Source organism: Psammomys obesus, unplaced genomic scaffold (genome assembly GCF_907164565.1).
Source record: "Psammomys obesus unplaced genomic scaffold, mPsaObe1.curated_primary_1811, whole genome shotgun sequence".
Classification (NCBI taxonomy): Eukaryota; Metazoa; Chordata; class Mammalia; order Rodentia; family Muridae; genus Psammomys; species Psammomys obesus.
In genome coordinates this window covers 3,177,210-3,191,968 of record NW_026590061.1, presented here as the reverse complement: position 1 = coordinate 3,191,968, position 14,759 = coordinate 3,177,210, and the positions used below count along the sequence as shown (strand labels likewise).

Sequence of the window (14,759 nt, the reverse complement as noted above, 5' to 3'; positions counted from 1 at the left end):
TCCAGCTCAGTGTGTCCCAGCTCTTAGTGTCCCAGCTCACAGTGTTTCAGCTCAGTGTGTTCCAGCTCAGTGTGTTCCAGCTCACAGTGTTCCAGCTCAGTGTGTTCCAGCTCACAGTGTCCCAGCTCACAGTGTTCCAGCTCAGTATGTCCCAGCTCAGTGTGTTCCAGCTCAGTGTGTTCCAGCTTAGTGTGTCCCAGCTCACAGTGTTCTTAGCTCAGTGTGTTCCAGCTCAGTGTTCCCAGCTCAGTGTGGTCCCAGCTCAGTGTTGTCCCAGCTCACAGTGTTCCAGCTCAGTGTGTCCCAGCTCACAGTGTTCTCAGCTCCTGGTATTTCAAGTCACCGTCTTCTCCCATGGTGTCCTCTGCTCATGGTGTTCAGCTCAAAGTAGTCCTGGCTTCCCGGTGTTCCCAGCTCCTGATATTCCTGGCTGATCGTCTTCCCGATGCTAACCTAACCTCAGTTGAGGGCATTCTCAGCTCACACAGTACCCCAAACTTGCTGCATCTCAGCTCACAGTGTCCCCACCTCATATTGTTCTCAGCTCCTGGTATTCCTACACCAGGACTTTTCAAACTCATTCTGTCTTCAACACATGGCATTCCCTCCCGCTCATCGATTCCTCACCGACCTTGTTTCCAGCTCCTGCCTTCCCAACTCCCTGGATTCTCAGCCCGTGTTGTTCCCCGGTCACCGTATCTCACCACGATACCCCCAACTCCTAGAATCCACACATCGCTGTATGCTCAGCTCCTGCTGTTTCTAGCTCACACCATTCCCAGGTTTCTGTGTCCCCAGCTCCCAGCGTTCCTGGCTCCTGTCACCATGGGATTGTGCTGGCTCCAGGCCATGCTCACCGTCACCATGCAGTTGGCCTGCATTACGATGTTGGGAAGGAATCGATACACTGAGACCGCCTGTCCTTTCATGTTCTGTTGGAGGATGTGGTTGCTGATCTCTACTTCTTTGTCAGTGGAAGTGTTAACGAGCCTCACAAACAAGCCCTTGACGTTCACCTCAGCAATTTTAATGTCTCCAAGAAAACTGGAAAATAACACACAAAGACACAGGAGGGTTGAATAAAACGTCTTCGGCCCACAGTAAAAACTCAGTAGAATGGTGCCTGCCATAGTCTCAGCACTCAATCCACAGAGGTGGGAAAATCACAAAGCCAAGGTCAGGCTAGTCTATGCAGCAAGTTCCAAGCCAGCTAAGACTTGATAAGAGTACATACGTACATACATAATAAAGCCCAAATAATAGCTAAGCTATATACTCTCTTAAGCAATAGAGTCTGTATAGAACGTGCAGGTCTGTTAACGATTCATTTTTATTTTATGGGTTCAGGTGTTTTGCCTGTATGTACGCCTGCGCACTCTATGAAGATGGTAGTCACAGAGGTCAGAAGAAGGCATTGGGCCATCTGGAACCAGAATCCCAGGGCTGAGCTGCCGTGCAGGTGTGGGAAATTGAACTTGGGACCTCTGGAAGGGCAACCAGTGCTCTGAAGCACAGAGCCATCTCTCTGGCCCCCAGAACTTGGGTATTTTTGTAGCCTAAGAAGAATGGCTTGACCTACTGGTTCTGATCAGGGAAAATGTGACTAGAATTTTCTCTGTTTCCTACTCTCAACAGAAGCTGCTGTGGCATCAAACACTCAGGAGGAAACCAAAGGGTTAGTGAGGTGCTGCTCGTGGCCTCCAACACCTCACGGTCCAGGGGCTCTCGTGCCCTCTGCACGCCTCCACAGCCGCCACATGCAACCCACCCACAGTGTGTGCACAGACGCATGCAGACACCTAAAAATAAGTGCCTTAAAGTCCAGGGTCAAAGGCTAAACATGCGGTGCTTTTCTGACCCTGAGGAGGAGCCGCCACAATGGTGGCATTTTTTCTTGTGTCTGCCTTATATTGAGAATGCAGCATGTCGCCAGGCCTACGCTGGTCATTTGCACATCTGAAACTTTCAGCGTCACGTGCTACATGCCCGAACGTCATGACGTCACTGTGGTGAGTTAGGACAGGGTCACTATCTCTTCACTGCTTACGTATCAGGCACGTGGCACAAACACAGTTGCACACTCATACATGTGGGTATGCATGTGGAGGCCTGAGGTTCATGTTGGCCGACCTTGATCAGGCTCCACCTCAAGGCAGGAGCTCTTGCTGAGCCCACGGTGTGCCGATCCAGCTAGTCTGGCTAGCCTTGCCTTTGGGTCCCGGCTTCACCGTCTGAGCGCTGAGCGTGCAGATGAGCACTGTGCTACCCGAGGCCCTCACGTGGCTTCAGACCCCACAGCAGCACCTCCCCACAAGCTCCCGGTGGCACCTAGGAGCCACCAACCGGCCGTGGACGGGATGGCATCCCTGCCTAAACAGGCACCTTGTGCCTCCAGGACCTCGTTCTTCCAGCTTCCTCCACGTGAGACTGCGTGGCTGCTGTCCTTCCTCGGCTAGCATCTCCGTGTAACGCTCTCACGGCACCCCACTGGCTTCTCCAGTTTTGCCCCCATCTGAGCTGCTCTTCATTTAGCATCTTCACACAGTTGTGATCCAGCCCTGCCACACTCCTCCACTCTGAGGCCTCCTTCTGGAGAGGAGGCCGACTTCCCGGCCTGGCGAGCCCCGCTTAGCCTCCCTGTCTCTTAAACTGCCCTCCACACCTCCCACCGGGAAACTCGTTAAGACAGCAACTGAAATTTTTAGGTTTTATTTTAGGCTTGTTTATTTACTGTGTTTATCAGTGTATATGGTTGCCTGTGTCAGCTGATATACGCCACACGAATCCAGGAGCCCGTGGAGGCGGGAAGGAGGCGGGAAGGAGGCGGCGGACCCTCTGGAACTGTTACAGGCAGTTGCAAGCCACAACGTGGTACCAGGAAGCAAACAGAGGCCCCTCCCAAGAGCAGCCCCCTCGTAGCCCCCCTCTTAGCCCCTGGGCTGCCTCTCCAGCCCATTCTTATTTAAAACAACAAAACAAAACATATTTTTACTTTTCAGATTTCCTTTGTTTTCCCTCATTAATAGTTTCTCTATTTGACTTTTGTTTTTAAACAGATGAATAGGTTGGCCATTTCTTTGTAGCAGATATAATTCAAATATTTGTATTTGCTTTTTAAAACTCTTGCATGGTCAAGTGAAGTTTCATTATTATCCCAAAAAACACACATTTGTCTAGAAGAAAACGCTGCATGCGTCAGTCCTCTGTGGACTCAGAGCTTGCTCAGCTCACAGGTGAGCAAACCCCCGAGGATGGAGGGAAAGATGCTTGACAGGATTGGCAGGGGCTCATCACAGGCCTGCCCGTCCCCACCAGGAAGGATGAGACCCTCCTCTACCCTGGAGCACCGCATGCTAACCATGGAGCACCGCATGCTAACCTTGGAGCACCGCATGCTAACCCCAGAGCACAGCATGCTAACCTTGGAGCACCGCATGCTAACCCTGGAGCACAGCATGCTAACCCTGGAGCACCACATGCTTAAACCCTCTGTGAGTGGGGAATGTTTAGTTTAAATAAATAGAATAACACCTTAGAAGACTGTGGCAAAATTTCAAGTGGCCTAATATATGTGTTGAAAGAAGGATTTGAAGACGTAATGGTCATTTTTTTTTTTTTTTAATTTAGGCTCAACAATAGTAAGTATAAAAAGATCTGAAGTTGCATCAAAGCACATCATACCTCGCTGAACCTCACCAAAGTGGTGGCGGGGCTGGGAAGATGGCGCAGATGGTAAAGCAACTACTCCACAGGGTAGGGCCCTGAGCTCAACCCCAGAATCTACATAGAGAGCCAGGCAGCACATTTGTAATCCCAGCACTGGAGAGGCCAAGACGGACGAGCCTGGGACTCTCTGGCCGGCCGCCCAGGCTTCATCACGGAAGGCGGGACAAAGAGGCAGTGCCTGTGCTTTGCACTCCCGTGGAACTGTAAACAGCAGCGGGTGCCCATGTCCCCGGGGCGCTGGCTCATGGTCTGAGGCAAAGCCAGGACAGTGAGAGCACGCAGGTGCACACTGCACGCTGGGAGCCATGCTCTAAGATGCTCTCACAGACTCCACATCCGCACATCTAAACCAGTTTGTCCTGTGAAGCCTGTCTACACAATGGCTCCTTCCCAGTGTCTTCCCAGACTACCCAGGCTGGAAGCGCTCTCTCAGGTCTGGGCATTCCACTTGTCTCTCAGACACAGCCTACAGGCCTTCCCCAACCTGAACGTGCTCAGCAGTGATGCTGGCGACGGTGCACGCGTGAAGACCTGAGTTGCTCCTGGAGCCTATGTGGAAAAGCCTGGGGTCGAGGCACGCACGTGGAATTCCACCAGTGGGGAGGTGGAGAGAGCCAGTCCTGGGGCTCACTGACCAGCTCCCCAAGCTTCCTTGGGAGCTTCAAGCCAATGAGAAATCCTGTCTTCAAAACCAAGTTGGATGGCTCCCCTGAAACACCAAACCCTCCACATACACAGGTGAGAGGGCACCTAATACACACACAGACACAGACACAGACACACAGAGATATACACAGACACACTCAGACACACAGACCACACACACACACAGACACACACAAAGACACACACAGAGATACAGAGATACACACAAAGACACACACAGATACACACACACAGACACATTCAGACACACCGACACACACAGAGTCGTAACTGGAAGTACCGAAAGGTCTCCTACCCCTTGCGGTAATCAGTTTATTGTAGACACTGAGCGACTCTGACAGTGTTTCGAGGTGGCGGAACAAACACTTGGGTGTTCTCCATTAACCACTAAACCGCACACAGGGCCTGAGCGATTGGAAACACAGCTAAGAAGAACTGCACACCCACCTCTTCTTACCTGCTCCCTTCAGCCTTGAACACCTGTCTGCCTGCCCTTGTGTTCTCTGAGCTCAGGCTGCTCACAGTGAGAGCTGGGAAAACAGACTGTGTGAGCTCTCCCCTTTAGTCCTAATGACAACTCTCTTCCTGAGCGAATCCTCTCACAGAAAGTGATGGCCACAAATGTAGATCATTGGGACAAAATTCACTGCCTTTAACCCAGTGGCCTAAGAGAAGAGGTTAAATCCATCTGAATGGCTACTGATAAGTGGCCCGCGTGTGAGTAGTTGTGCTGACAGTCTGTGTGGACTGTGCTTCCTAGTTTTCTCTAGCATCTTTGGAAAATTCACAACCCTTGTTTGGTGCCGTTGTTTCTAAATGCTCAGAGCATGCGTGGTTGTAGTTCAGGGAATTTCTCAAGGTTTTTGGTAATGGCGGTTCAGACCTGTGCTGTCCTGATCTATGACCTCAACAGAAGATAAGTTTTCAAGTGTGTACCTGGATGTGAACTGGCCGACCTCTTCCAGGATCACAGACAGGTGTTTGTTCACATTGTCGGTCTGGGATGGACGTGGCGTGAGCTTCTTTGATTCTTGAAACAAAGAAAGGAAGTAATCCTCGCCATCTCCCAGAACAAATGTGTCGGAGTCGAAGTTCACCTGGCACTGTTCCTTCATCAGAGGAGTGATGGTTACGCCTTGTAAAGGAATGAGACAGTCAGGGGAGAGACTGCTGTCATGGGTCTCAAAGGATATTCGCTCCACTCCTGTGTCCACAGAGCCATGCTTCCTGACAGGCTTTCCTGCCCCTGCCAAACTCAGTGGGAAGGCAAATGCTGGTGAGGGTCTCTAACAGCCTTGAGGGGCACATCTGTGTCACCCCCACTGACTAGAGGTTACCAAGCTGCCTTAAAGGTTCGGGCATAGCATGAGGCTTGGGTGGTCTGTACAGCTACCTCGGCCCCGGCATCCTCGGGGAATTCATATTCCTGGTTTGTTCCCTATCGCCAGCACGGTTGGGTGTGTAGCTGATTATTTCACTATAGTAGAAACCATCCACAGTTGTGAGATAAACATTAAACCTGTCAAATTTGGGCATTATATATACAAATATACTATTATTATTTTAGTTAATGCTTGCTGCACTTCCCAAATTAAAAATCTTGCCTTATGTAATATTACCTTCTGCAAGAGATAGTAAGAACGAGAGAAAATGAGGGGTGTGGTGTTTAGTTGTCACTGAGAAAATGACAGCTAGCGGTTATAGAAGGAGGGTTTTTTCTCATGTGACCCTGGGCCAAGAATCAGCAGATCCTAAAAGCAACCCAAATTTACAGTCTGGTCTCTTTAACAAAACCAGAGAAAGGTGACTATATATAGGATTAAGTCATAGCTTTCTGCTATAGTGACAGTGTTGTGCTTGGGGCCTCAGGCACACTAAGAACACCTTGATGGCCAAGCCACATCAATAGCCCTGATGACTAAAGAGGTTCCTCCAAGGAGCCTGGGAGATAGCTCAGCAGTTCGGAGCACTGTCTGCTTAACATGGTGGCTCAGAACCATCTCTACTGGGATCTGATGCCCTCTCCTGGCATGTAGGTGCATATGCAGACAGAGCACTCATACAGAAAATGAATAAATTAAAAAAGAGAGAGAGAGAGAGGTTCCTCCAAGGCTTTTGCTGAGAAGAAACATCCCTAGGAAAGAGTGCTTGTGCTCTCAAAGGAAAGGAGGCATTAACCAAGGTTGTTTGTAGTTCATGAGAATTGCAGAAGGGTGCCATATGTCCCAGTGTGCAACAGGCCAGAATCTGCAGGACAATCTGTGGTAACACGGAAGAGCTGCACCCCAGTCTTCTCTTGCCACATAGGGTGAGGCCACCATGCTTAGTTTCCCTGCGTTATCAGGAGCTTCTAGTTTAACCAAACGCAGGGCAAACACAATGGCCTGGAGTACCAGGAGATGGGAAATCATTCCTTCTTAGACCTAAAGTTCCTGTTTGCATTTGGAACGCTGCATGCACTGGTCTTGGCAAAGGCTGTTAAGAACTTAGCAAGTATCTTTGGACAGTTCATCTGAGTCACACCCACAATGACACACACTGCAATGACCACGAGAGTCACACGCAACTGCATGGCATCACATTGAAGCCCAGGGAAATGCCAGAAATCACAGGACACAGATGAGAACTAGCCAGGCTGTCAGCCTCCGCAGGGTGGAGGGAGGGAGGTGCTCGGGAGTCAGGGACACACAGGTCAAATGTAGATTGTTCTAGAAAGAGCTAACAGGTAGGCTAAGGGCTGATGTGATTTCCCATGATCCTAACATGTTGGCTACGTGCTGGGTTCCCACATAATGTCTCATGCCTAGCTGAGCCTCGGGAAGGTAGTGGTTTGCTCCTTGCTCTGCAGCTGTAGAACATCAGAGCCAGGGCTGCTGAGTTCCTTCTTTCCTCACTCTGTGGAGGGCAGGAAAGAGCTGCTTCTGAGCTTGCTGGGACTGTCACCTATTCATGGCAGGAGCATCATGAGGCTCAGCACCCTGTGAGCCTCTGTGTACCACCCGGTTTCTCCTCCTCCGAATTCAGCTTGCTGCTCCCCTCTCGGCTAGTTCATCTCCTGTGCAACTTCCTCCTCTGGCATCTATTCTGTGTGTGAGCCTTGACCTGAAGGCGCAAGAGAAGATCCTGCTTATCTTTGCATCAGTTTTCCACCCAGGGTCCTTCCTGCTCCACACTGGACACTCTCTAGCCATCACCGTAGCCTACACAAACAGTGAAGACACTGCTCAGTCCTCACAGCAGCGGTCATCACAGAAATCCTTGGAACTATATACGCTGGCAATTTTAGTTCTCAATTCTAGAACATGCTAACAACGGCTCCACGAACACCATGCTGGCTCCCCGTATCTTAATCTTTCAAACAGCCTCCAGTGTGTGTGGGGGTGGGGGGGGCGTCCTAAGGGATTCACAGTGCAAGTTTCAGCTCTCTTGCAATTCTAGAACATGCTAATGGTCGACCCCAGGAGCCGTCACGGTAGCTGCAGAAGTCCTCCACCTGCGTTTACATGTGTGTTCTGGATTTGACACTTCCGATCTGGAGTCGTAGACTGCTGAGCACAGCCAGCCTACCCTGTGTGTGACAGACACCAAGGAACAAACATCACTGGGCCACATCCACACCCCAGGGAAGGAGGTCAACAAAGGGCCCGCCAGGGCTCACGCTGCGGGAACACCTCAGGTGCTCGCTACGTACAAGGCTTGTCCAGGCTGAGGTCTCCCGGCGAGCAGCTCAGGAGGGTGGATTTGGAAATCCGTGGTCCTAAGGGTGACGAGGTGTGACTAGCGATATGGCAGGTGCCGAGAGGCAGCTCTTGGGAAAGTGACCGTGACAATAGTGTCACCGAGCTGTCTGAAGCCATTATCGTGGGGGTAAAATGGACTGAAGTTTGCTTCTTTTCTGAACTCAGAATCTCAGATTTCTCTTCTTTCCTGTGTGCAAAACAATAATGACCAATATGAGAACCAAGACATCTGAGGACAGGAGGCACAAGGTAGCGCTCAGAGTTCTGAAAAGTGTGTTACACCTCTACTGGGGAACCCAGCACCCCCAAACTCTGCTTCCAACTATGCAAACAAACGTGTTAGCTTGTCTGATTGTGTATTTCATTTTTAACTGAAAGATCAGCAGATTCTATTGCTGGTGGTTTTGAAAATTAAGAATCTATAATAATCCTGCAATCTATTAAGAATCTATAATAATGCCTGCAATCAGGGATTTCAGTATTTTTTCTTAGCTTTTTTTTTTTTTTTAATTATTTTTCTATTTTTTGAGACAGGGTTTCTCTGTTTAACCTTGGCTGTCCTGGACTCACTTTGTAGACCAGGCTGGCCTTGAACTCACAGCCATTCCCCTGCCTCTGCCTCCCTGAGTGCTGGTATTACAGGTGTGTGCCACCACACCCAGCCCCTTCTTAGCTCACTAATACATTTCTTTTGCTCAAATCAGGACATGAATATTTCTCTTTCCATGAGTGAATGAAGGACATTCGTGCCTGTCCACTGATATGGCCTCTTCCTTGAATTTCTGTAGCTGCTAAACTAACTCTCCAATACTGACAAGATTATTGGGATAATAATTGATTTCTAATAACACTTCCATTGCTTTCTCATGGAGACCAGGAACGAGGGAAGAATAAAAATTTTCAAGTACCACTGTAAGAAGTGACTTTTTTTTTTTAGGAAGATGTTTTTAAAGCATCCATTAAGCCTCAAACAAATTTGATTGAAGTCCCTAAACTTGTTCACAAGCTGGTGTTCTCATGATTGATCTCAGAACAATGCACACTGCCCAAATTAACCTGGAGGAGCCACTGCCCAGGAATCAGCTCTCCTCCTGGAACGCTGGGAATCGAAGTTCTTGGGAAATAGCAAATTATCACGGGAGACTGTGCTATAGGTTTGTCCTTATTAGAGCCACACAACACGTGGCTAGAGGCCATTCCAGCTGGGAAATTCCAGGGAACGGTCCTAACCAAAGCCCATCTCTTGGTTAGTATTTAATAGTTAACAGAGCTTGCTTTAAATTTGAACCAAAATGGTGGAGTTGGCTTTCCTGGCAAATTTCAGAATTAACAAAGATTTATGATAGACTCCACATCAACACCCTTCCAGTGGTCTCAGAGAAACTGCTGTGTGTGTGTGATGATTAAATTGGAACAAAATCGGATGGGTCCAAACCCTTTAATTGCTCTACAAATCTGGACTTATGGCCTGTTCAGCCGTCTCCACGCCACAGCCATGTGTCAAGAGGATTTACTGAGACTCAGGAAATGACTTCTTTGCTTCCCAGCTTCCTTCCCTCTTGGTCCATTTTTCTGAGCACTTACATCATGCCTAATCTTGGGTGTAACAAGATTGGTGTGAGAGAGGCCCAGGAGAATCAGTGGAAGGCACACCTCTGCATGTGTGTACCGGAGAGTTTCCAGAGGTGGCCAGGTGAGAGGGTGGTGGAGTCACAATCAGGAAACTGGGGAGAGGTGGGGAAACTTGGGAAGGCGGGCCAGCCTGGAGGAAGCGGGTCATGACGTCAGGGCTTGGGTTTATGTCTTGTCTAGCCTCCTTCCAGCTCTGCTCGGCTTCCACAGCCCCATTCTTCGTCCACGCTGTTTCAGCCCCGCCACGGTTGACACCTCCGTGGCTGTGAACTGAACTGCAGGGCTCATCCTCCTGCGCGGCTCCGCAGGATCTGTCGCGGCAGCGGCACGCTTTCTGAGGCTGTTGAGACAGATCCGGGTGGGTTTCTCTGCTGTGGTTTCTATGGGAACCAGGGCCTGACTCTCCCTGCTCTGCGCACTCCTGCCCGGGAAGCCTGCAGAGCTCGCAGCCAGCAGCAGGTGTCGCTAAGTGCGCCCCTCGGAAAGCGCAACCCACATGGTAATGACACGCAGAGACGGCATTGCCCTTCAGATTTGCTCGGTGCTCAGCAAGCCTGAGCGGCCAGCGAGGGTGCTGCGAGCACTCACACCCATCTGTGGGAGGACTCTCCGGCGGCAGGGGCGCACTGTCTGAGTGTGTCCAGCCAGAGACAGGGTCCCACGCGGCGGGGGAACTTCTCCCTCCTGCATCTGGATTTCATTGTGCACTGGCTGCGTCTTCTCAGCACGCTCATTTTGTAAGCTCTCGAAAAAATTTTCCTTCAGGAAAACAACACCCCTTCCAAACCCATCTACGTCCAGCGTAAAGGTTCCCAACAAGCCCACACTTAGCTGGAGCAGAGGGACTTTGCCCAGGGACACAGGGAGTCTTCCTCTCGTTAAAAGGAAAATGTCTCATGGTCGCACACAAATCGTGGGAGGAGACTGAGGATTCCAGGACTTGACCCTCACGGTGCAGCCTGCTGTATGTGCCCTAGGCTCACCTACCATGGACTCTTGGAAGATGGCGTCTCCCCAGCTCCTCCTTGTGTTCTCCCATCTCTGTTAGCAGATGCTAACCCAGGAGTAACTAGGAGCTCAGGCCGCGTCAGGGTGACTGTGGCAATGCTGCTTTGGAGACGTTGACAGCTACACTTCCACCGTCTAAGGGCCTTAAACAACAGCCTGGAGCCCAGCAGGGAACACAGGGCTAATCCATAGTGGCAAAAGGAGCTGAAGGCATTTGTTACAGACCAGAGAAGATCTATCCCAGGGCTGGAGTTGACCGACCAGCTGGCAGCTGTGCTGCAGCAGTGAAAAGTTTACATGCCATCCTCAGTGACTTTTCCATGACTGAGTGCTGGTAACGTTTTTAACGTTCGCCACACATTCGCTGCTGTTGACCATCATGGCATAGCTTTTATTTTCTGAGATGCTCACCCTGCAGCCCAGGTGCCCGTCCTCAGCCTTCAGTGTGCTGGCAACCTCCAGCTGACACACCTGCTTCAGTGTTCAAGCTCACCACCTTGGCCCATTAACCGAGATCTGTGAAATCCCACCCAGGTTTTATGGAAGAGTTCTGTCTAGGGGGATTTTTATATTGCTCAGGGACTGGGGCCTTATAAAACAGAGGTTGGGAGAATAGTTAATGCTTGTGATTCATTACACTCAGGAAACTCACTGAATTTGTGGCCCTAATGGCTTCCTTAATTGTCTTTATTTTGCTTCTTATTGAAGAGAGAGGTGAAGTGTCCCTCCATGCTGCAGGCCCTGGGCATTGAGCTCAAGCCATGGGCACGGCCAGGGATGCTCTCTCCCCAGCCCCGCCTCCTCACCCCCCCATTTCCATCACTCACTGAAAGCCAGACCCCATCCGCCCCATTCAGGTCTCTCTTACTTCTGTTCTTTCTGCATGTTATTGTCTTGCTTATTGATGTCGGTGTCACTGATGTCCTCCATGTCGCCAGCTGGAGACTCCGACCCCTCCTTCATCTCGGCCGCCATCGAAGTCTGTTCCCTTTCCTAGGTAAACAGATCATGGCATCAGGCAGTGAGCACAGGTTCAAGGGAGAGGTTCTTTTTAAAGTGACCTGCTAATCCAACTGTCCTCAACTTAGCAAATGTAGTGATTTCTTTGCTGCGCTGGTACTGGAAAGAATTCTCATGAGAAATATAATTGTCCACGTAGCCAATACTTACTAAGAACCTGAGACAAACCGCAGAAAGGCCACAGAGAGCAGCCCTACCCCCGGAACCAGCCTTCAGGACAACTTCAAGTCTGGCTACTGCTGCATCTTAGAAAACAGGTACTGCCTCATCTCCATGGTGACCAAGCTCCCGGCTCTGAACTGTGACGGCCGCGTCCCTCCTGTGCTGGAGTTTGTGGATGGAAGGAGAACCGCATCTCCGTCCAGATGCTGAGATGGTGGATTTCTGAGGTCTAAGGTCAGGGTGTAAATGTTGCAGAGAATGTGGCAACTCAGGGTTTTACAACTCCCGTCTCTTCTTTTCCCCTCCTCCTGACAAAGAGTTTGACTACATAGAATATCTGGGACAGGAATAAAACACATAATTTTAAGACACACAGCGGTCTCTCTGTGGGGATAACCGCCGCCAGGTAACAACTGAACTCCTCCAGCCACACCAGACCAGAGTTAGAAAAACCTCACCTAATTTAGTTCTCTGTGTAGGAGTCCATACAGACGTCGGGGGCAGGAGAATATGGTGGCCAGATAGGAAGCTACAGGTTTCTACACATTAAGAAGATATATTATGGACGAGGGTGAGGGGAAAGTGCGTTCATTCCGAAATAATCGGTGAGCGTCTACTACTCTGTACCCGGCTGTGGCTCAGTGCTACAGATTAGGGATTCTTAGCCCATGGATGACACACCTTCCCATGATGATCGTAAATAAGCTGGAAAAGGACAGAAGCCTGAGACAGCAAACATTCGGTCACATTCTCTCTGCCGTGAAGGTGAAGCCTGTGCCCTGTAAACGCCATGGGCCTGTTGTGTTTTGTCTCTTTGGGAGATGTGTGGGAGGAGCTAAGAGTGGGCTCATCCTTTCCTGGTCCCCCTACCTCCTCCAGTCCACGTGGTTTCTCAGCCGCCCCACGTTCTCATGAAGTCATTATGCCCTCATTGTCTTATCAGAGATTCTGTTCCTGTTTTCATAGTTCTGAGGACGTTTTTATCAACTGAGAAAAGCTCCGAAAGCTTTAAATGTGTAAGCGTTTCCGCATTCACTCCTGCGGTGGACTTTCCTTATTCCCTTGCCTAAGTTACTGCACATTTGCAACAAAACCAGTTTCCCCTTTGCTGCTGCGGAGGCAACCCCAGTGGTTTGAAGCCAGGACAAAGTGAGCCACAGAGAGCATTTTGTGTGAGAGGACAGGCTAAGATGTGGGTGTGTGGAGGGGTGGCTTTTCCTGGTTAGCCTGACATAATCTTCCTTAGCAAAAATGTTTCCCACACACCACCTGACATTCCAGATAGTCATAGTTATGGAAAAGAAATGATTATCACTTGAGTCTGGAATCTAGCTCCACATTAAGTTCCAAACCAGTTTTACATACATTTAGTACACAGCAAAATCCCACCGGAAATAACCGCTGGCTACTGACAGGGGACTGCATAGGCCCAGCTCAGAGCTGTTGCTCACCATTTCAGAAAAGAGAGGGTCCATACATCTGGCTGTAGACACCCCCAGCGCCAAGAGCCTCACATTGCCACCATTGTGAGCTCAGAAAGGACATGGCCAAGCACAAGCCTTGCAGCATATCCAGGCAATGATGGAGCCTGGGTCCCAGCACCATGACTACCAGATGGGCACTTCCCTTCTCCCAGTACTAGCATGGCAGGCGGCGAAGGGAAGCTGGTCTAGAGACTTGGCACCAGGAATGACTACGAGTCATTCTCATCCGTGTGCTGAGGGCCTCAGCCGTGCGCTCATGCCCAGTTTGACTCCTGTGTGGTGTATTCCTGGATCCTTTGGTGGTGGTGGGCAAAAGGCCTATCTATTCCTGCCTGATCTACCCTGCTTTTCTTCTTCTCTGCTCTAAAAACCATTTTTTTTCTCTTGGCTTTTTGTTATCTTCGGGCTTAGCTCCTATAGGGAAAAGTTCCTGAACTTTGTATGGGAAGTTAACCCCTGGAAGAGCAGATCTGGAATAAAATGCATTAAACCTGAGTTTCACTTGTGATGCTAAAGTTTGGGAGCAGAGGCAGGAGGATCACCCAGGAATCAAGGTCAGTTTGGTCTGTGTGGAGAGCAGTAGACCAGCTCTCCACAAAATGACCCTGACTCGAAAACAAAAGAAAATGTTTCTTGTGCTTTTTATCCTAATGAAGTAAAAATTAAATGTGGCAAAATTCCATTTCTACTATTTAAAATATTAGGCAAATATTTACATATGCACAATTTTGAAAGCCATTGATGAGAACAAAGACCTGGTTTCATATGTTAAAGTCCTTAGGTGCCACCTGTGGAGAGTGCTTGCCCAGCAGGGGCTTCCATAAACTGACCCCCCTTTTTTTCTTTTGAGACAGGGTTTCTCTGTGTAGCCCTGGCTGTCCCGGAACTCACTCTGTAGACCAGGCTGGCCTTGAACTCACAGGCTTCCAAGCGCTGAGACTGAAGGTGTGCGTCACCACACAGCTGGACTGGCAGCACACTGAGAAGCCGAGTGTGAAGGAGGGCTGTGGATGGACCTTCCTCTCGCTGCAGCGGTGGGTGAGCATGGGGGCAACATGAAGCTGAGGACTGTGGTAGAAAGCCTTATGACATGTCCTGTTTTCTCAGACTCGGGGTTTGGCATGTAGTTTATATCTGTGCAGACAGCATGAACTCCCACTGGAGTATATATCTGTATAGACAGCATGAACTCCCACTGGACAGTGTTATACAGCATGAACTCCCATTGGACAGTGTTATACAGCATGAACTCCCACTGGACAGTGTTATACAGCATGAACTCCCACTGGACAGCACCTTATATCTGCATATACAGCATGAA

The 14,759-nt window shown here is 49.8% G+C and overlaps 1 protein-coding gene across 2 annotated transcripts in view; it reads right to left on the bottom strand.

Annotated features, from left to right (window-relative positions):
- Positions 1-14,759, bottom strand: part of Lmntd1 (lamin tail domain containing 1) — a 61,518-nt gene that overhangs the window by 9,939 nt on the left and 36,820 nt on the right. For both annotated transcript variants that reach the window (XM_055605637.1, XM_055605638.1), the window contains exons 2-5: positions 11,641-11,765; positions 8,084-8,319; positions 5,329-5,527; positions 858-1,044 (exon numbers count right to left, since the gene is read on the bottom strand). In XM_055605637.1, coding sequence (XP_055461612.1) covers positions 858-1,044; positions 5,329-5,527; positions 8,084-8,319; positions 11,641-11,747 — 729 coding nt within the window. In that variant the 5' untranslated portion in view covers positions 11,748-11,765. The remainder of the gene's footprint in view (positions 1-857; positions 1,045-5,328; positions 5,528-8,083; positions 8,320-11,640; positions 11,766-14,759) is intronic.